We start from the raw sequence: 20,806 nt of genomic DNA, 5'->3' as shown, positions 1-20,806 counted from the left end.
GTCCTGGTTCCCTCCGTCCTGGTTCCCTCCTGGTTCCCTCCGTCCTGGTTCCCTCTGTCCTGGTTCCCTCCGTTCCTGGTTCCCTCCGTCCTGGTTCCCTCCATTTCCTGAGACCATTTTTATTTCTTTCCAGGAATGTTCTCAATAAAACGGGAAAATCCTAGAAGTTTATCTCTGAATTAGGAGATTCGACATGAAGATTCCTTAAAGACGAGACAAAATAATTGACATTTATTCTGGCTTCCACTGTTCTTAGAAAATATGCATTTCTTTTACATATTGCTGCGACAAATAGTAAAAGTTTTGAAATAAAGTTTTAACAGTTCCTATATTGAATAATATTTTACACAAAAGGGCATCTGTATTCATGTGAACGGTATGGATAAAGTCCATTGGACATTTATTTAATAACTTCTCAGCCTAAGTTACAGAGAATATGCTAAGAGTATAAATTTAGGTTAGAAATGTACAGAAACTAGATAAAATCCCATTTCCTAAGATGAACAATATTATAATTGATGGAGTGAATGTATGAAAAGATAAATTAACAGTTTTTTTTAAAGAAGGCATAAAATACTCTATATCCTAATTAACAGATTTGTTTTAAGAATAAAATATCTCAAATCTATCACCTCAACCTCCTAATTATAAAGAGATAAGTTTTTAATAAAACTATTTATTTGAACTCTTACAGTTTTAAAACTGTGTAACGGTGACGTCCCGTTGGACGTGTTCTCGTTTCTCATTGGCTTTGTTCTCTCAAAGCGGCAGGCAGCGCCGGGCTCCTATTGGCTAGTTGAGTTGTAGCTCAAAGATTTCGATTGGAGGAAAAGGAACGTCAGTTAAAACAAGGAAAGGAACAGCCGTGATGGGACTGCAGCGCTTAGCTTAGCTTAGCCTAGCTTAGCTTAGCTCTCTGGACCTTTTAACTTTAGTTTTTCCAGTTTAAACTTTTTAAATATTTTTATTTTATGATGTTTGTGTGAAACCGAAGCAGAAACGATGCAGTTTTTGTTTCTCTTCGTTCAGAAACAACAGATCGACGCAATTATGTACAAGAAGACCAGCGTGAGGGTTAAAACAGACTGTTAGGGGAATATTCAAAAGAAATATTTGAAAATGATTTTGGCTCAGAATGTTTAAAAGAGAAAAACTGATAATATTTTATTCATAAGACACATTTTAACATTAAAATTGATTTTTCTTTCTGGAGTACACTGCATAAAATATGATTTTAAAGTTTCTTTGTTGTCATGTGTCCAGATTAATCTGTCCAAAGATCTGAAAATATGGGACTCATTGGAAGGTAACAGTCTTCCTTATGTCCTTCCTTCCTTTATTTCTGTCCCTGTTCTTTCCTACTTCCATCTTATCTTCCTTCCTAACCCTTCATGTGTCCATCCTTTCTTCTTTATATCTTTTCTTCCTTATATCTTAATATAAGATATAAGGAAGATATCTTATATTTTCCTTATATCAGAACACAAAATGAGGACATTTTGTGTTCTGTCCTCGTCTTCTCTCCTTTCATTATGTCCTTTATTCCTTCTTCTCTTGTTCTTTCTGCATCCCTCATTCTATGAATCTTTTGTTCCTTTTTTGAATCTTTCCTTCGCTTTAATTCTTGTGTCTTTGCTTCCCAATTTAGAAATTTCTGCCGTAAATTCAGTGAACTTTTAATTTCCAAAATTAGAGTTGAGGACTGTAAATTCTGGAAATTGAGTTTAAAATGTTTAGTAGAGCTGTTGCTGGTTCCTCTCTGGTTCTGCTGGGTCTGATGGTGGTTCTGGTTCTGTCCAGGAGTTCCTGACTGACGCTCTGCCAGTGAAGCTGATGGGGATGAAGAGTTACATCGAGTTCGTGGCTGATCGGCCGCTGCTGGAGCTTCTCTAAGGTACGGACAGAACCGGGTTGGTTCTGGCCCGGTTCGGTGTGTGGTGATGATCCGCGCAGGGGTACGGACCTCAGCCAGTGATGGGGGCTGAGCGCTGCTGCAGGAACCCATCAGAGCGTGTGGTTCTGATGGGGTCAGCAGCAGAGCGACACAGACGCCTGTCTGAACACGCCTGCAGTTTCCTCTGGATCCTGGATTCTGAGCAGAGTGAGACCTCCTGTCCTGTTTCTGTCTCTGCAGGTGTACCTGTTGGAGAACATTTCTCTGGAGGAAGACCAGCTTCGTTGAGAAGCGGGTCGGGGAGTACCACAGGATGGGCGTCATGGCAACCCACAGAGAAATCCTTCAGACCGGATGCTGACTTCCAACCTCTGACCCAGTGAATGCTGGGATACCAACGAGCTGCTAATCCATGCATAGTTTTTACATTAGGTTGTTTAGGTAATTAATAAAAAAAATAATTTTACTTTTTTTAATGTAATGTTTACAGAATGTAATGTTTATACAGATATTCTGGTTTAGAATGAAGGAAATAAACTTTCATGTTGTTTTTTTTACATTAAGTTCTCATAAGTGTTGGCAGTTTGGACTGCTGAGTTAAGGTTTTGTTCTTATAGCCTAGCTAAGACCTTCATTTCAAATGGTCTCGAATATCGTCCATGTCATTTTACCCTTTACACCTTGTTTACATCCGGAAATGTCACGCATGCGCACCACGCTGCCATGGCTGCCGCGATAGAATAATTTCGTTAAACATTAAATGATATGTAGGTATTTAGTGCTATGCACCGCAGCAAAGGAAAAATTCAAAACTTATTTTTAATCACTGACTGCCACGTTACAAGCAGACTCGTTACCATGGCAACTGGCAACGTCACCGACGTATCAGGATCAGAAAAAACAACAGAACATGTTTTATGTCTTCAGGTTTGATGTTTATTTTGCTATTAACCGCTGATTAGCTAATTTAATGCTCTACTGATCCGGTTTCAACTCAACCGAACCACCGAACTCAATCACGTCTACATGCTGTAGTTGTCAAACTAAACTAGCATAACTTTTCTCTACCTTATCACTAAAGCTAAATGTTAACACTAGCTTTAGTGTTAATTAAAGCTAGTGTTGAATTAACACTAGCTTTACACTAGCTAGTGTTTAATTAACACTGATCAGGCGCACATTTAACATTTCGCGTGTGATATTTACAACTTAACAGCTAAAACCAATGCTAATCATCGGCGGCTAGCGGATAGCTTTGCCCTCCAGCAGGAAGACGGGGGCGTGACGTCACGCTGCCAGGAAGCGTTATGGTGCAAAAAACGTCATTAAGGTTTTAGTAAATTCTTACCACAGCATGTCGGATTAATTTTATCAGCTTATTTTTCCATCAGTTATAACATTAAAAACAAAATCAATCCTCATAAATCAGCCATCTTTTCTTCTCTTCACATCCTTGAGTGCAAAAAAAAAACAATCATCTTCCTCTTTAAGAGGCCAGTAATAATACAATGTTATAATCAAGCTTTAGGATTTTTCACTCTTAGCCTTGAATCCGTCACATTGATCCAGAAATAACTGCAATAATTAATTAATGTTAATGATAGAATATCRGAGGCGTCAGACAAGCTTCAAGGCCGCGGTGTCCAAACGTCCGTCATCAAATCAAGAATACCTGGAATAAACTAAGCAGGTAACACTTGACTTACACAGAAACAGCCAGATTTGATGCTGGGCAGGGATGTGTACATTATTATTTATCCAAACGGGTTTTTAGCAGCCAATATTTTTATTTTAAGAAAGAAAATATAGGCTGCCGAATACTGAGTGATAATTTTATCCTAATTAAAAACAGAAACACCTACGAACCTGGCCATTAGAAAAGAAAAGAATAAAAGGAGTAATTAATTTCTACTAAAAAACTAAGTTTGAATTTTGAGATTAATATCAGAAATTGAAAGAAAAACATGGAAATTTCAGTTTAAAAAGTCTAAAAAAATTTGACTTTGAAAACTCAAAACTTTTGAGGTTAAATGCAAATTTTTTGAGTTTTTTACTGATAAATGTTCAACTTTTGAAACTCTGGAAATTTCCATGGTTTTCTAGAAATTTCCTAGTTTTGCTTCCAGAATGAGAGTTTTTTGCTCCTTTTTTCTGTCTGTGCCGTGGTAAACACCTGAGCCGTGGTAAACACCTGAGCCGGTTTGGACACCTGAGCCGGTTTGGACACCTGAGCCGGTTTGCACACCTGAGCCGGTTTGGACACCTGAGCCGGTTTGCACACCTGAGCCGGTTTGGACACCTGAGCCGGTTTGGAACCCCAGTTGTGCGGTGAGTGGTTTAGTGTTTCTCAGAGCATCCGGACGTCCATGAGCGTCACGTCTCCCACCACCTCCAGCTGGCCGACGGCGCTCAGGTCCTGGACTCGGTGCTTGTAGTCGAACTGATGGCTTCCGTTGACGGCGACCCTGAAGTGCCGCGCGTCGCTCCGGACGATCATCTGCAGGGCGAACAGAGGCGCTCAGAACCGGGTCGGACCGGACCCAGACGGTCAACAGGGACGCTCACCTCGAAGTACTCCCCCGCCGCGAAGGGGAAGGCCTCCAGGTCCAACTCCTCGGCGCCCCAGCACTCGGACAGGAACGAGTTCCTGACGAAGACTCGTTTGGCCAGGCGGGGGTTCAGGTGGAGGATGATGTCATGGCCGCTGGCGTCGCGCAGGTTAACGCTGAAACTGGAACGTCACACATGGATGAAGCTACAGCGGGGGGGGGGCGGAGTCAGTTACATCATCAGGTGTGTTTTACCTGTTTGCATTCGGACTCGTCTGTCCTTTGATGATGATGCTGCGTCCGACCTTTAACCCCTTCTCCAGCCGTCCTCTGAAGGGAACTTTCTGAGATCAACAAAAATAATCTCATTAAAATGATTCAATTAGTTTTAATTATAACTTAATTAAAACCATTAAATTATACAATAAAGAACTTAATCATCTGAGGTTATTATTTAAATTATTTAATGAAATCTATAAATTATCTTAATTTTTTAATTAAAATTATTACATTAATTTAACAATTTAAAAGTATGAAAATGTCTTGCAGGAGAAAATGTTTCATTTACCTGCTGAACAACAACAAATTCAGAAATACTTTATTTATCCTAAGTGGAAATTAAGTTAAAAAGGGAAGCATTTTAAAACTTTCACTAGATTTAGTAACTTTTCAAACTGTTCTCATGACTTTTTATGAAAAATAAAGTTTTCAACAGGTCACACCTCTGATGAAACCTGAAAACTGAATTTTGGGTTTGTATGTTTTATTCGTAAGCTAATGAGAACTAAATGGGAACATATTACTTTGTGAAATAAATTAACTTTTTCTAATTTATTCAGATCCAGGTTTGATTTTCATTCAGGCAGGTCGAAGACGACTAAAGTTTCCGCTTTCTGATGAAATATCAGCAACTTCCAGACATAAAAGTTGTTTTGTTTTGGAGCCAATGACTCTCAGTTGAAAACACAATGAGCTGCACACAGAAACAGCCGGAAGCCACAGCCACCAGATTCACATGACAGCAGGTCGGCCATATTGGGAAGGGAAAGCTGTTTAATGTTTTATGATCTCACAGGACAAACAAGACTTTCAGCTCAGAAGACCAAACATGCAGTAACATTCCTGAATGAGGGAAGCTCTGCCACATTGTTCAGCTTCTTTACACACACTTAAGTTAACTTTAAATGGATGATCTTTTATTTTTATTTCACATCAAAACCGAAGAAAGTCACATTATTTAGACAATGAGAAGAGGAATAAAGATTTTAAATACTTAGGTATTTCCATACTCTTGTTTCGAGATGTTCTGCATCACTTTAAGATTTTGGAAATTATGAAAACTTAAAAGATTTCCTTTTGTAATTTGTATCATTTTCCTCCTTATAGAAGTTTATTATTTTAACTGACGTCATCATCCTTCAACTCTTACAATACCAAATTTAACTAATTTATTTCACTTTATCCGCCTACTTAAGTTAAAACAGAACCATTAAAAATCAAACTAAACATTTCAAACGTGCTTAAAAAGTTCTGGTTCCGATGTGACAGATGGGCAGCTAAGCTAACATGCTAGCACATGTTTTAAGAAATAAAACAAAAACGTATTAAAGTTCAAAAGTAAACCTTAGATCGGTTATAAAAGGTAGAAATGTTAATAAAATATCTTACCGGGTTTGAAAACACTTGTCTTGGGTTAGAAATCGACATTGTGACGCAGGTCAAGCGGTAAATTAGAAACGTTCGGCTCTTTGTTTACTTCCTAGTATGACGTAACAAATCACGTGATAAAGGAGTGGCGGTGCGTTCAAGTCCAAGTCATAAACTACATTATATGAATTAAACGTTTTTACAGAAGTAAAAGGCATAAATTTAACTTCATTTTAATCAAATTTTCTTTGACATTAAGAACTTTTTAAAATTAGAGCCTTCATGTTCAACTTTGACCCCAATGTGGATGAAAACCAATAGAAACCAAAATGTGTTCAAAATCTTGAACAAACAGATTTAATGAAGAACTGACACGTTTATATTCACAACATTTATTAAAAAAAACAACACAGAAATACAAACACCAAGGTAACTTTATATACAAATTAAATATAAAAGCCCAGAAATGAAGCATCTGAATTAAGTTAAGAGTCCAGGAAGAGTCACTGAAGGTGAAAATGTGTTTCATTGTTGACTCCAGGTGAGCTGCAGCGCTCCGATTGGCCGATACCTTCAGTTCATCAAGGCCAGGCACTGCAGGTTCAGTTGGAGCGTTCAGGCGGTCCGGCCCGGTTCAGAAGTCGGCGTCCAGCCTGAAGGTGTTGTCGGTCGGACCCGACATGACACCCATCCTCTGGTACTCCCCGACCCGCTTCTCAAAGAAGTTGGTCTTCCCCTCCAGAGAAATGTTCTCCATGAAGTCGAACGGGTTCTCCGACCGGTACACCTGCAGAGACAGAAACAAGACAGGAGGTCTCACTCTGCTCAGAATCCAGGATCCCAGAGGAAACTGCAGGCGTGTTCAGACAGGCGTCTGTGTCGCTCTGCTGCTGACCCCATCAGAACCACACGCTCTGATGGGTTCCTGCAGCAGCGCTCAGCCCCCATCACTGGCTGAGGTCCGTACCCCTGCGCAGATCATCATCACACACCAGAACCAGGCCTCAGCTGACCCGGTTCTGTCCGTACCTTAGAGAAGCCGAGCTCCAGCAGCAGCCGATCCGCCACGAACTCGATGTAACGCTTCATCATGTCGCAGTTCATCCCAATCAGCTTCACGGGCAGAGCGTCAGTCAGGAACTCCTGGACAGAACCAGAACCAACATCAGACCCAGCAGAACCAGAGAGGAACCAGCAACAGCTTTAATAAAACTCAACTTCCCAGAATTCATAGAGCTCAACCGTTATTTTAGAGAATTAGTTCATTAGACTCTTAAAAAGGGAAACGAGGGACGAAACAAAAACAGCAGCTCCCAGTCCCACCAGTCCAGTCCCACCAGTCCCGTCCCAGTCTAACCAGTCCAGTCCCAGTCCCACCAGTCCTCCCCACCTGCTCGATCTCCACAGCGTTCCTGATGATCTTGGTGACGGTTTCTGCCGGCGGTTTGTTCACCAGATGTTTGAACATCAGGCAGGCGAAGTCGCAGTGCAGACCCTGAACGCAGCACAGAGTCTGTTACTCCCCGAGCCATCGTTATCGATCAGTTATCGGTTATTGATGGGCTGTAAATCACCTCGTCTCGGCTGATGAGCTCGTTGCTGAAGGTCAGGCCGGGCATCAGGCCTCTCTTCTTCAGCCAGAAGATGGCGGCGAACGAACCAGAGAAGAAGATTCCCTCCACGGCGGCGAAGGCCACCACTCTCTCTCCTGCACGATCAACAACACAGCTGATCAATATCGGCGCCACGGCAACGGTGGTGTGAGGTCACAGAGGGCGGTGTTACCGTAGGAGGCGTTCCGGTTGCCGATCCAGTTGATCGCCCAGTCGGCCTTCTTCTTCACGCACGGCAGCGTCTGGATGGCGTTGAACAGGTATTCCCTGAGGGTCAGTGAACGCAGCGTCAGAGGGAGGCCGGCCACAGCTCCCAGCAGCACCAGTTAGAGCCACTCACCTCTCGCTGGGATCCTTGATGTAGGTGTTGATGAGCAGGCTGTACATCTCAGAGTGGATGTTCTCCATGGCGATCTGGAAGCCGTAGAAACACCTGGCCTCCGTCACCTGCACCTCCTGCGTGAAGCGCTCCACCTGGTGGCCGAAACGGGGAACAGCGTGAGCGGGACGGGTCCGGGGCCCAAACAGAGCGGCCTGAGCCAGCGGCAGGTTCCTCACCAGGTTCTCGTTGACGATGCCGTCGCTGGCGGCGAAGAAGGCCAACACGTGGGAGATGAAGTAGCGCTCGTCGTCCTTCAGGGACTCCCAGTGCTGCAGGTCTTTGGACAGGTCCACCTGCATGCACGTCACCATGGCAACACAGGTTAGACAGAAAGAAGAGGTTCAATAGCTCAAGAAAATGGTTCAAAATCCAGTCGATGTAGATCAGGGGAGTCAAACTTCAGTCCTGCAGCTTTTAGATGCGCCACAGCTACAAAACACTGGAATGAAACGGATAAATTTCCTCCTCCTCGTGTAAATCACGTCTCCAGAGCCTTAATGACCCAATTATTAAATCAGGCACATCTAAAGGCTGCAGGGCAGGACTGGGGTTGGACACCTGTGATGTAGAGCAGGGTGCCTAAACTTTTTGAGAGAGATCTACCTCATGACACAAAGACATAAAAGTAGCAAATTAAACTCTATTGACTTATTTTATATGTGAATAATACATCAGTTTTGGCAGAAATAATAAAGTGACAGAAAACCTAACGCAGTTTCTTCCTCAGTGAGATTCTGACACTTAACTTTTGGAGTGATGTCAGAGCAGCTGCGGCAGCCATCTTGTTTGACAAATGTGTTTTCACAGCTTCAATTTATTTAAACTTTGAATTCAGGTCAATAAAACAATAAGGACCAGGCTGGGATTTTATAGTTTTTAAAGTTAGGACAATGAAATCAATGTTAGGAGACTGAAGGAGTAGATTTATATCTCAGACACAAAAAACAAAGAAAAACGTTGTGAGGTCATAATCTGGTATTGATTGTACAAATAAGGGAATCATTCATTAAATGATTTTCATTATCGGGACGAGAAGAAAGAATCCCATCAACTGAGCAGCTAATATCAGATCTCGCTTTTCTCTTACCAAAATTATTTAATATTAAGATGTTCTGATAAAACTGGCTATACATACATGCATGATCTGAACTTTAGTTCATGTTTGGAGGAAAGGAGCCACACACTGTACTCACTTCCATGTACAGAAGTGGCAGCATCATGCTCTGGGTGCATTGCATCAAGTATGTCAGGTTGTTTCCCCGTTTCTTAGGGTTTTTACCTCCTCTGCCGTCCAGAAGGAAGCCTCTGCCTTCTTGTACATCTGCCAGATGTCGTGGTACTGGATGGGGAAGATGACGAAGCGGCGAGGGTTTTCCTTCAGCAGAGGCTCCTCTTCCTCAGAGCTGCTCTTCTTCACCGCATTCGGCTGGAAAACGAGCAAACATCAGCTACAGTCTCATGCAACACACAATCATAATGTTTTAATACTCTTTACATGCTTTACTTTAATCTTATAACTTACGTTAAGACCAAATATAGCTACTTTAAAACAACAAAAATGTGCAACATAAATAAAAATACCACACTTTGTAAGATATAAATCAATTTGCAGGTAAATAAATGAGAAAGGATCCGATGTGATCCAATCAAATCGGATCTGATTGCATCAGAAGGCTCTAAACTGGAGGAAGTTTAGAGCCTTCTGATGCAATCAGATCCACTCAAAAAGGATCCGATTACCCGTTTTCTCCAGTTCAGAACCTTTTGATGCAATCAGATCCACTCAAAAATGATCCGATTACCCGTTTTCTCCAGTTCAGAACCTTCTGATGCAATCAGATCCAATCAAATCGGATCTGATTGCATCAGAAGGCTCTAAACTGGAGGAAGTTTAGGTCGTGGCGCCTAAACTTCCTCCAGTTTAGGCGCCACGACCAGCGGCTGTCAGCCCGTTCAACCAGCACCATAGTTCGGTTCATATTTCTCCGGAACATTTTCACACACTCACCGCGGCTTCACTGAAGATCTTCCGGGCGGTTTTGGACGCCAGAACGCGGGTGCTGTTCAGACTGGGAGGCTGGAAAGGAACAAAGACGTTAAAGAGGATCAAGAAAGACACTTTAAAAGACGAATGTTCTAATAAATCGGGGCGGACATGTTTTTTTTTTCCCGCTCTCACCGTGTTCTCTTTGTCCAAAGTCATGTCGTCTAACTGACTGCTGAGAGTCTGTTGGTTCTTCACAGAGAGAGGGGAGCGCGCAGACAGCATCCTTAATGCTTCGGTTTCACACAAAAATAAAGAATTAAAAGGAAAAGTAACACAATTAACGTCTACAGAGACTAAGAAAGGTCAGAAAGCTAGGACTAAGAAGAAGCAGCGAACATAAAGACAGACAGCGGAGAATGAAGCGGCTCCGGTTGTCCGCTCGCTCTTATATTGGAATCTTCCCGCTAGAACTCCCCCAGCCAATAGGAGCACAGCGCATGCCACCCTTTAACAACACAGCCAATCAGCTGATGGGACGTCGTTACGTACTACGTGCAAATACTGCGGGAAATTCAAACCCTCAAAAGTTACAAAACTGCTGAAAAACTGACGTTACAAAACAATTAGAGCCGCCGTTTATGAAACATAAAAAATGTTAATAAAATATGTCTCTCGTAGATCAAAAACAAGTAGGTGTGTATTTAAACTACACCGTTAAATCGCGGATGTCGATAACAAAAGGGAATCCTTAAATGCTAAATTGTTGTTTCATTTAATAATAATAATAATAATATAAACAGTAGCTTAAACACACTAATCATGATGCCATTTGGTGGTAACTTCGAAAATAACATTTATTTTCAACAGGATACGTGTGTAATCAGTGTAACTGCGTATTAAACCCGATTTCTTGCGATGAATTCAACATCTTAACATGCAACAGATTAATTGATGTAAACGTGAATCTATATAAAGACAATATAATAAAAATGGGATGGATTTTATTGTGTTTTTTGGCGTCTGCGTGCAGCTGCCGCGCTTTTTCCTTTGTCGTAAAAAGGCGTTGTCAACAAACCTGTTAGCGCGAAAATATGTTTCATACAGAAGAATCAGCAGAATTCTTCAAAACTCACGTACTGCATGCATTTTAGTGCAGTTATCGGTTTATTTATTCTGAAATTCCAGCAAACGTGCTTACAATGAAAGAATACATTCCAGGAATTAGTCTCTTCCTTAATAATCGGGTTGATAAAGTATTGTTTTACTGATAAATAGCTTTATATTTTGTATTTCTGTTGGATTGCGGATGTTTTTACCTTTTATAAAACTCAGATTCCGTTTTAAACTGAACCATTCTCCTCGGTTTTCCCTCTAAAACTTCCAAATGTCTTTTAAATCCCTCTTCCCTCGCAGCTGACGTCGGGGGCAATCTGCCCAGTAACTGTATCCAGGTTACCGCCCGCGGCGGCAGCTGATTGGCTGTTTAGGGGTACTACGGAAGTTTACGTCTGCCACCTAGCGGCCTGGATGCCCGACTTGTTTTACTCCATTTGAGAAAATGGAGTATACATTTAGAAGTTTCTAAAATTATTATTCCAATAATAATCTAAGAAGGTAGATAGTTTATTTAATTTTTTTTAACAGTTTTGATTTCGACTTTTGCCTAATTTATGAGATAACATTTATTTTTAACAAATCTTTAAGAATGTATTTTAATTTAATGCAAACTTTCAGACGTTTTAAGAGCAAATTGTTCTTTTTTGTAGATTAAATACGTTTTATTTTTTTATTCTACTCCATATTTCAAGGACATTTTCAAGTCTGAATCTTGTTTTAATGTACATAAATGCACACATATGTAATCTAGTGTTTTTGTCCTTTTATCCAAGTTTCAAGAAACAAATATTCCTATTTTAATTAAAATGCAGTTGGTTATAAATTTGATTCCATGGAAACTTACTCCTGATTTTTGAGACAATATTATTCATTTTTATTAAAATGTTATTTTTATGCACACATTTTATGTCAGATGTTTTTTTTTGTTTACTTTTGCCTCATTTCTATTTTTGTGGAATTATATTTTGCACTACCCAAAATAAATGTTAAACTCCATGGATCACATAGTAATAAACACAAATGATCAAATATAAACTGACAACACATTTAGGAAATGTTTGGTTTATTTCTTTCTGAGGAGTTTGATAACTTCAGTTTGTCTCTGTAAAAGTTTATCTGTGGATCTTTTAATGTGAAGGGTTTCAGCAAGGAAACAATATATGACCTTCAGAATAAAAGCACAGAATGGTTTAATTTAATGCAGTGACATCATCGGTATAAAACTTGACACTGTGTGTGGCAGTGTAGCTGGGCCGCATCAGCTCTACGGCTCTGCAGGAGCAGTCAAAGAAGAAGAAGAAGGAGTCATCATCATCATCATCATCATCATCATCATCATCATCATCATCATCATCAAGTAGCTTATTCTGGATTTAAAGTCCAATAAATTCCTCTCTGAGGAGGAAGATGAAGGTAGAAAGAAGAGAAGTCCGGCTTTGGTCCTGGTGCAGCTCAAACTGCTTCACCTGAATGCATTAAAACACCTGAAACCAAACCACCCAAAGTTCTGAATTTCAAAATAAAAGCACTGACGAACCCAGAACCCTGCGGAAGCATTAATACGCATCGACCTTTTCCACATTCTGCCGCATTAAAAACCAGAAACTTCAGCGTATTTTATTAGGAACACAAATCAGTCCCTCACTGGCAAGTGGAAGTAAATCTGAAAAGTGTGGCATGCTTTTTTAATTCAGAACATTTTTGACTCTGTTCCCGTTGCAGGTTTTTCTTGTGCAGCTTTGAACATTTCCTCTCCACAAAACATCTCAAACTCTTTCTGAAAGTTTTCACGTTTAGCAGATTCCCAGTTGGACTTTGACTAGGCCAGAGGTGGGCAACTCCAGGCCTGGAGGGCCGGCCTCCTGCAACCTTTAGGTGTGTCTCTACTTCAACACACCTGAGTCAAATAATGAGGTCGTTAGCAGGACTCTGGAGAACCTGGAGGTGATTCAGCTGTTGGATTCAAGTGTGTTGGACCAGGGAGACGTCTAACAGCTGCAGGACGCCGGAACTCCAGGACCAGGACTGTCCACCCCTGGACTAGGCCATCCCAGCACTTCCAGGATTGTATTGTACTTAGCTCCAAATATCTCTCCCACCACCATCTGACTTCCATTTCTCCACCGATGTAAAACTTTGTGTCTTGTTTTTCATATAAAATACACCAAAAAGTGAAAATGTGAACTTTGACAGCTCCAAATTAAACTCTGAAAAGGTGGAATTAGAAACTCAGAAGCAATAAAAATAAAAAATAAATCAGATTTTAGTCATTATAAAGGTTTTTTGTTACATTCCTGAAGTTTTTCTGTCCGGCGGTTCAGACGGAGCTGAGTTTCACCAATCCTCTGACCGAGTCTTCGTGCAGCGAGTCCTGGGTCACGGGGTCGTACCGGACCGGCGGCGCCGGGTGCTGCAGGTGCATGTGGGCGGGGCAGGGCAGGGCCCCCTGCGGCGTCCCGCAGGGCGTCTCCTCGGGGCTGGCGAAGTGCTGGTGGTGGTGCAGGTGGTGCAGGTGCAGGTGATGGTGGCAGTGGGAGTCGACGGCGGCGTCCCTCAGGGTCAGGACGTCTCCGGCGCAGGACGGCAGCGCCGGCTGGGCGGGGGCCAGGTAGGCGCAGGGCCCGCCCAGCGAGGCGGGCTTGGCGGGGAGAGGCGGCAGGACGACGGGGTCGCTGTGGAGCAGCGGCGTGGCGGCGGCCTGCAGGACGAACTTGGTGCTCTGGAGGCACTGGTCCTGGTCACACTGGGAGGACAGGAGGGGACCGGAGTGAAGCTGGAACCCAAACTTATTCAGATCTGACCAAATCGTTTGTGCCGCCATCGTTTTAAAGATATACACAACATGTGATGTAACACTCCTGGGAACTCTGCAGCTGGCAGCCATCTTGGTAGGTATCCGTAACCAACTGTCATGACCATCGCTATGGAGTTGCTATGACAACAATAAACAAGCCATATTCTCTGTCTCATACGGATCAATCCTGACAGCAGCCATTTTGTTGACGTCTCTTTCTCTTGCACATTGGTGAAGAGTGTCACTATGCTTTGTTTTAGTTGCGCTGGAAGCCATAGTTCAGCTAGGTGTTGCACTAAGCCAGGGGTGTCAAACTCAATTTCACCGAGGGCCACTTCAGCATATTGGCCACCATCAACGGGCCAGTTGCAGATGGTAGCTCTGGAAAACTAGACTTGGGCACCACTAGCATAAATGTATGAAAATACAATGTTAAAAATAAATTAAACAACACCTCATATTGTTAAATAACGCTTTGGAGCGTCTGGTTAGTTGGCGCATTCAAAACCTTTGGTTGAAATGGCGCGTTAAATTCAAGCCTCCATTACAGACCAGAGAAAACTAAAGAGAACGCAACGCTGTGTTAATCCATTTGAGGAGCCGGCAGTTTATCTTGAGGAAATAAATGACGACGCAGAAGTTAATTAGACTTTAACATTGCGGAAGCGGCTACACCGCTGCAAAGAATTAAAAACCGCTGGGAGTAACTCATCCAGAAGATTTAACAAATGGAGCATTATTGGTGCACGTTACCCAGGAGGGCGGCGTTCTGGAGGAGCTGCAGACGTAACATCTGTCCGTTTCGGAGAAGTGAAACCAAGCAAAATAAATAAATAAATTCTGGTAAAAGTGCACACCCGGACCGCGCACAGGGTAAAACACTCACAGAGTTCAGTTGATCTGTTTGGATCAGACAGATCCAACTGACTGATGAATTAGCGCAGATTTTTCTGCAGATGGGAACCAGGAGGAAGTGGTTCAGACCCCGGTGTGTGAAGTGATGCTAATTTAAGTGAAGTCGCTTAATTTAATTAATTATAAGTTATTGGGGCCACAGTCAGTGGTTTTTGTCACTACGGAGAAAAATGTAGATGCATTTATCTGCTTAATTTGTGATGGGATCTGGATTCACGGTGAATATTAGCTAAACCGCATAAAATGCAGTAAATAGCCGATGTTAATATGATTGTAATTTCACGGGTAAAAATAGTACATGACCGATTTTTTTTTATGTTGTCGGTCCAGATAACGGATAACAAAAAAAGTCTAGCGCGACCTGCCGTCCTGACACCAACACACACATCTTCATTCACAGTCTTACTTGTAAATCGATTTTTCTTTTCTTGTACGTTTTGACGTTGGTTTGTCGATGTATCAGTTTTATTCGCTAGGAAAATCAATCAGCAGCTTGAGGTGACTCTGCGGCTCTCTAGTGGCGAGAAACCGTAATGTTGGCTGGTAACAATCGGAATGCATTATGGGAGATGTAGTTTGAAGTCAATTTGTGCTCAAAACTTATTTTAAGTTAATCCTGGGCCTATAAAACGCTGGGGGGGCCACATAAAAAGACATGGCGGGCCACATGTGGCCCGCGGGCCTTGAGTTTGACACATGTGCACTAAGCTTTCCTACCAAGATGGCGGTTCAGTGGCGCGGTGGTGGATCACCTCCGGTTCAGACTTGTGGGAACCATGTACTAGTAAATGTGAAATGAGGGATTCACCAAACAGTGCAAACGGAAATCTTTGCTGCATGAAAGCAGCAGAGTTGGCAGGAAGTTCCGCCCCCATGTTGCAGCCGCCCTGGGTGATATCCACCTACCATGTGACTGTGGAGCTGCGTGGGGGCGTAGCTGCCGCCGCCGCCGGTCCCGTTGGACTGGGGCGCGGTCTGCGGCGTGTCGGCCTGGATCAGACCCCTCCTGTCGATCAGACTGGCACACAAACAAGAAGAGAGGTCAGAGGTCAGAGGTCAGAGGTCACGGCTCCAAACCCAAACTGATGATCCCAGATAAGTTGAACGGCAGCAGCAGCTAGCAATATTAAAGGTTTCTATGTTTTATTATCATTAGCTATGAATCATAGCTTTATTTTGAAAGTTCAACACACAAAATGTGGTTGGTCGCTGGTTGCCATGGCGATTCCCTCCTGGACTGAAATCCACAGCTGTTATTCAGAGGTTCAGAGGTTTTTGTGTCTGTTTTTCCCTCTGTATATATTAATATTAGTGGTATTTTTAAATAAATAATAGTTCCCCTGATTTGGGGAATGATTTCTTTTATTCTTCTTAGTCCTGATTCTGACCCAGATTTTAGTCCTATTTCATAAATGCCCTGTTGTGATAAGCAATAAATCCAGCAATCGCACAAAAATTAAAACAAACTCAATGATTTCCATTCGCATGATTTATTGTTTTTCTGTTCCTACCGAAGATCCGGTGCTTTGGCCTCAACTAGCCCCTTTTTCAGTTCATTTTATTTGCTGTTTTGTGTTTTTGTTAAAATGTCTTAAGTTTCCAGGGTTCAATGTTCATTAACACATTTAATTTGTTGATTTTTTGAGAATGTCGTCTTGCGCAATATTATCGTTTATCTCAATAACTTCTGGGATAAATTACCATGACTGACTTTAACCTTGATCCTGCTTTACCTCTGGTTACCTGAGGTATCTCTGGTTGCCATGGTTACCTGTACCAGCATTAGTGCTGGTTTACTGCTGACCTGGGAGGCAGCGGCCCACACAGCGCCGTGCAGCAGTTGGTCAGGACATTTCCGTAGCTGTAGGGGTTGTAATTGTCCTTTCCCTCCTTTCTGGACCAGGTTCCTTTGATCTGAACGGGAACACCGGCGTTAATCCATCAGGTCGGTCGTGTTGGTCTAACTGGGAGCGCTGGGATACTCACGTCCTCGTTGGTGGTCTGGTTGGAGCTGATCAGGTAGGTATGGAAGCCCGACAGGCCCACGATGGACCAGACGGAGAAGAAGCACACCACCACCTCCAGGATGGTGCGGAGCGCAGTGAAGGAGTCAAACATGGAGGCTCACGACTCGAAAACAAGCTGAAATGTTTCATCTGGATTTGATTCAGTTCCCCCATCAGGTTAGCCGACGTCCCTGTCAGGGTGGCGACACTTTGACCTTGGCAGTGCATTACAGGACATATCGAGCCGCAGATGGTGGCAGCATCAGGGATTGATTTATCAGAAACGGGGAGGGGAGGGGCTGTATGGGAGCTAATTAATGCCTGTGGTGGATTTTCTGTGTCAGATCAGAACTCCATGTTGGAAAGGCTGAATGTTTACAGCTTTTCCTGATCAGATTGGTTCTGCTCACAGCCAAATAGATGATGAATCCCAGCTAACAGCTACGCTAACCACTATGCTTTCAGCCAGTTTACAGCCACGCTAAAAGCTTAGTGTACAGTCGAGCATAAAGATGATAATGGCTACCCTAACGGCTACATTTATCATAACTTTTACGGCTGTGCTAATGGTAACAGTTACACATACAGCCACTCTTACAGCCATGCTAACAGCTGCACTCACACAGTCACGCTTATGGCTACGGTAGTGGCTACGTTTATCACCACTTTACGGCTACACATCCAGCTTTGCTAATGGATACGCTAACACAATAACTCTTACGGCTACACGTAAACAGCCATGCTAACGACTACGCTTACATTTATAGCTAAGTTTATCGCCACTTTTACAGCTATGCTAACGGCTGCACATCCAGCCACACTTTCAGCTGATTTTTTTTAGTCAAGACTGGATTCAAAATCAAGTAATTTTGTGTTTTATATGTATAAATGTGACGTTTCTGTCAAAAGAAGCGATTGGTTTTGTTTCAGAACTTTTACGAGCTCAACAAGCAGAACCTTTGGGCTCTGAAGGATATCTAGCTGGACTGTCTTTGAGAGTGGTCAGGAATCCGGTCCGGTTTGATCCTGGAAAACAACAAAGAAGAAGAGATTCATAACTTCATTAATAAAGTTCACCCATTCATCCCGATATTTCTGTTTTACAGTGAAGATCTGAATCACCATGAAGATGTTGCTGTTTTTAAGCTAAATCTAAAAAAAGCCCACCACAGTCAGACAGAAAAAGGTTTTATTGCTACAACAAGCTAAATCTCATTGAGCTAATGGAGTTAGCAAAGTGTGAAGACGGGAAACCAAGCAACTGGAACGGGCCAAAAACCATGAGAAAACCACAGAAACATTTCAAAGTTTTAACCTTCGAGGGATTGTTTTTGTGTTTTAAAGACGCTCAGGAGAAGTGAAGGCGTCAGAGGCTGCAGTTAATTTCATGCAGATCAAAGTTACCACTCTGTGCCGCATCTTTTTATAGCAGCGCTGCTAAAAACAGAAAACAAGGAGGCTCAGAAGAAAACACGAGTTTATCTGAGACAGTCTGCTGGTTGTTAAAAAGCCTCACAGCTCCGGAGTTTGGAGCTTCGGGCCACATAAACAACTTTAACGGCCTGAGAAGAGAGTCTGGTTGATGACAGGAAAAATCCCCAGAAACCAGAGATCTGGCTTAAACCTCCGTCAGCACAGAAACTGCTTCAACCACCTGGTTCAGTGGAGTGAAATGAGTTAAGGTGACGGGTTTAAACCTTTCCAACACAAAAACAGCAGGAAACATGAAATAGATTCATCCTGAATTATCTAAAAAACCGAGTCTGTCTGTTAAAATCAGTTTTTAGCAGTGGAGGGCAAACAAGCCGCTAACAGCAGAGCTAGCATTGAAAGCTAACTTTGAAATAGTTTTGCATTGTTTACATTTACATGGTGGTATCAACATTGCTGTAGTTAGCGCTTTAGCAATAGTTTTCACTAAATACTATGTTGTTTTAAACATTTAGCACAACTAATATTCAGGATTAAAGTTTCAGTGTTATTGCAGATTAGCGGTACAGCCAGTAGTTTTTAGCAACCGCATGAATTTCCTCAAGGTAAAAAGGAAAAAAACAAATCAAAACTGGGATGAATTATCCAAAAATGATGGTTCTGTGTGTTTATATCAGATTTCATTAGCGGTAGAAACACTTCTGCTAATTTTTAGTTTAGTGCTTTTGCAACTTTGAAAACGTGTCATCGACGCATGGTGGGTATCAACGTTTTGAACTTAGCGCCTTAGCATTAATTAGCTAATGCTAATTAGCATTAGCTTCAACTAAATACAATGTAACAACACAGTATTTAGCAGAGCTAATGTTTATGATTAGAGATTCAGGGTTAGCACAACTAGCTTTAGCTGTAACAGCCACTGGTTGTTAGCATCTGAATGGAGATCCTCATGGTTTGATGCCTGATCCTATTATTGTTTTTAATGTTTTCTGGAGCAAAATAACATTTTCTGACTCGAAATTGTGATTTTGGAAGTTAACCTAAGCCATTTTCCAGTTTTGGAAAAGTCCGGAATTATGAGAAAAATCAGGGTCTTAATTAGGTCAATTAAACAAAAACGTTTTGAAGTGCGACTTTGTCTCTGTCTCTCTGTATTTTAATGCGTAGCTGCATCTCCCAGTCACACTCTGATCTCATTTTATGCAACATACTTATCTAATTTTTACCGGAATAATTATCTAAACACTCTTCCATTGTAATCTGGGAACTGAAGGTTGGATTATTTAAAATGTTCTCAGAGTTTTGTCTCCTGAATATTAGAAACATTTCAGCAGATTTCTAAAGAGATCAGCTGCTGAGTCACAACAGAAAACAATGTTGAGGAGGCGGCAGAAGCTCGGTTACTCACTGAGGACGACGTGTGTGATGACGAAGGCGAAGATGAAGATGGTGAGGAAGGAGAGGGAGAGGATGAAGAAGTAGAAGAAGCGGTAGTTCCTCCGCCCGACGCAGTTCCCCACCCAGGGACAGTGGTGGTCGAAACGCTCTGCAGCAACAACAAAAAACCGGCAAAGATGAGCATTTAAAGAACCTGGAAAAGCCTGAGATTCAATGAAAGATTGGGGAAAAACGTAAATCCGTGGCTGAAAGTGACAGGAAGCAGAAACACACGAGGCGAACCGACCGACGCAGTTGTCACAGAGGCTGCAGTGGGACGCCCGCGGCGGCCGGAAGATCTTGCAGGTGAAGCAGTACTTGAGCTTGACGGTCTGACCGTTGATGAGAACCTCTCTGGTGCGAGGCGGCGGCTTGGAGCAGCCGGTCGAGTCTGGAAACAAACAACAGCTCAGGGGCGAGGAGACAGTACAACACACTCTGACCTCACAGGGCCTGAGAGGTCAAAGGCCTGAGAGGTCAAAATATGAAAGGTCAAAGACCTGAGAGGTCAAAGGCCTGAGAGGTCATGATTTGAAAGGTCAAACACCTGAGAGGTCAAAGGCTTGAGAGGTCAAGATATGAAAGGTCAAAGGCCTGAGAGGTCAAAGGCCTGAGAGGTCAAAGGCCTGAGAGGTCAAGACCTGAGAGGTCAAAGGCCTGAGAGGTCAAGACCTGAGAGGTCAAAGGCCTGAGAGGTCAAGACCTGAGAGGTCAAAGGCCTCAAAGGTCAAGATATGAAAGGTCAAATGACTGAGAGGTCAAAGGCCTCAAAGGTCAAGATATGAAAGGTCAAAGGCCTGAGAGGTCAAGACCTGAGAGGTTAAAGGCCTCAAAGGTCAAGACCTGAGAGGTCAAAGATTAAAACTAAAATACAAATGACTCCTGAAGTAGAGCGACTAGACTGAAATAAAATAAAAATAAAATAAAGATAAAAACTTTGATGGAAGGATGAGTGGATGGATGGATGGATGGATGGATGGATGGATGGATGGATGGATGGATGGATGGATGGATGGATGGATGGATGGATGGATG

The 20,806-nt window shown here is 42.5% G+C and overlaps 3 protein-coding genes and 1 long non-coding RNA gene across 5 annotated transcripts in view; 1 reads left to right on the top strand and 3 right to left on the bottom strand.

The window, feature by feature from the left end:
* LOC103457160 (uncharacterized) overlaps positions 1-2,266 on the top strand; it is a 5,239-nt gene extending 2,973 nt beyond the window's left edge. Inside the window, exons 1-4 of one of the 2 annotated variants that reach the window (XR_532391.2) lie at positions 724-1,068; positions 1,264-1,306; positions 1,801-1,894; positions 2,135-2,266. This is a non-coding gene — a long non-coding RNA (uncharacterized LOC103457160). Of the gene's footprint in view, positions 1-723; positions 1,069-1,263; positions 1,307-1,800; positions 1,895-2,134 lie in introns of those variants that run through there. The other variant, XR_532392.2, reaches the window with a different exon arrangement.
* Positions 2,267-4,068: 1,802 nt separating this feature from the next.
* LOC103457182 (galectin-8-like) lies at positions 4,069-4,793 on the bottom strand (the record flags this gene model as incomplete). The annotated part of the gene is made up of 3 exons (XM_008397149.1): positions 4,069-4,391; positions 4,460-4,625; positions 4,699-4,793. Coding segments are annotated over 3 exons (411 nt in total), but the record flags the coding sequence as incomplete, so codon positions are not given.
* Positions 4,794-6,506: 1,713 nt separating this feature from the next.
* rrm2 (ribonucleotide reductase M2 polypeptide) lies at positions 6,507-11,504 on the bottom strand. Its single transcript, XM_008397125.2, has 11 exons — positions 11,389-11,504; positions 10,265-10,362; positions 10,094-10,162; positions 9,365-9,511; positions 8,262-8,378; positions 8,044-8,177; positions 7,876-7,970; positions 7,665-7,798; positions 7,481-7,585; positions 7,120-7,233; positions 6,507-6,877 (listed from the first exon to the last, which is right to left on the bottom strand). Exons 2-11 carry the CDS (start codon positions 10,352-10,354, stop codon positions 6,725-6,727), a joined length of 1,158 nt encoding a protein of 385 aa, XP_008395347.1. The 5' UTR covers positions 10,355-10,362; positions 11,389-11,504; the 3' UTR covers positions 6,507-6,724.
* Positions 11,505-13,101: 1,597 nt separating this feature from the next.
* The window catches only part of LOC103457164 (zinc finger DHHC-type palmitoyltransferase 14), a 10,075-nt gene continuing 2,370 nt past the window's right edge, over positions 13,102-20,806 (bottom strand). The window contains exons 3-9 of the mRNA XM_008397127.2: positions 20,019-20,162; positions 19,743-19,880; positions 17,881-17,929; positions 16,884-16,986; positions 16,702-16,811; positions 15,804-15,915; positions 13,102-13,931 (exon numbers count right to left, since the gene is read on the bottom strand). Of these exons, the coding sequence (XP_008395349.1) occupies positions 13,506-13,931; positions 15,804-15,915; positions 16,702-16,811; positions 16,884-16,986; positions 17,881-17,929; positions 19,743-19,880; positions 20,019-20,162 (1,082 nt within the window). The 3' untranslated portion in view covers positions 13,102-13,505. The remainder of the gene's footprint in view (positions 13,932-15,803; positions 15,916-16,701; positions 16,812-16,883; positions 16,987-17,880; positions 17,930-19,742; positions 19,881-20,018; positions 20,163-20,806) is intronic.

Source organism: Poecilia reticulata, linkage group LG21 (assembly GCF_000633615.1).
Source record: "Poecilia reticulata strain Guanapo linkage group LG21, Guppy_female_1.0+MT, whole genome shotgun sequence".
NCBI classification, from domain to species: domain Eukaryota; kingdom Metazoa; phylum Chordata; class Actinopteri; order Cyprinodontiformes; family Poeciliidae; genus Poecilia; species Poecilia reticulata.
This window is presented reverse-complemented; position numbering and strand designations above follow the sequence as displayed.

What these genes read in the sequence shown, in the direction of transcription:
- rrm2 (XM_008397125.2), bottom strand. Translation starts at nt 10,354, where the DNA reads ATGCTGTCTGCGCGCTCCCCTCTCTCTGTGAAGAACCAACAGACTCTC. An exon ending in ATCAAGGATCCCAGCGAGAG is followed by an intron (nt 7,971 to 8,043) that starts GTGAGTGGCTCT and finishes ACTGACCCTCAG; the next exon opens with GGAATACCTGTTCAACGCCA. An exon ending in ACGCTGTGGAGATCGAGCAG is followed by an intron (nt 7,234 to 7,480) that starts GTGGGGAGGACT and finishes GGTTCTGTCCAG; the next exon opens with GAGTTCCTGACTGACGCTCT.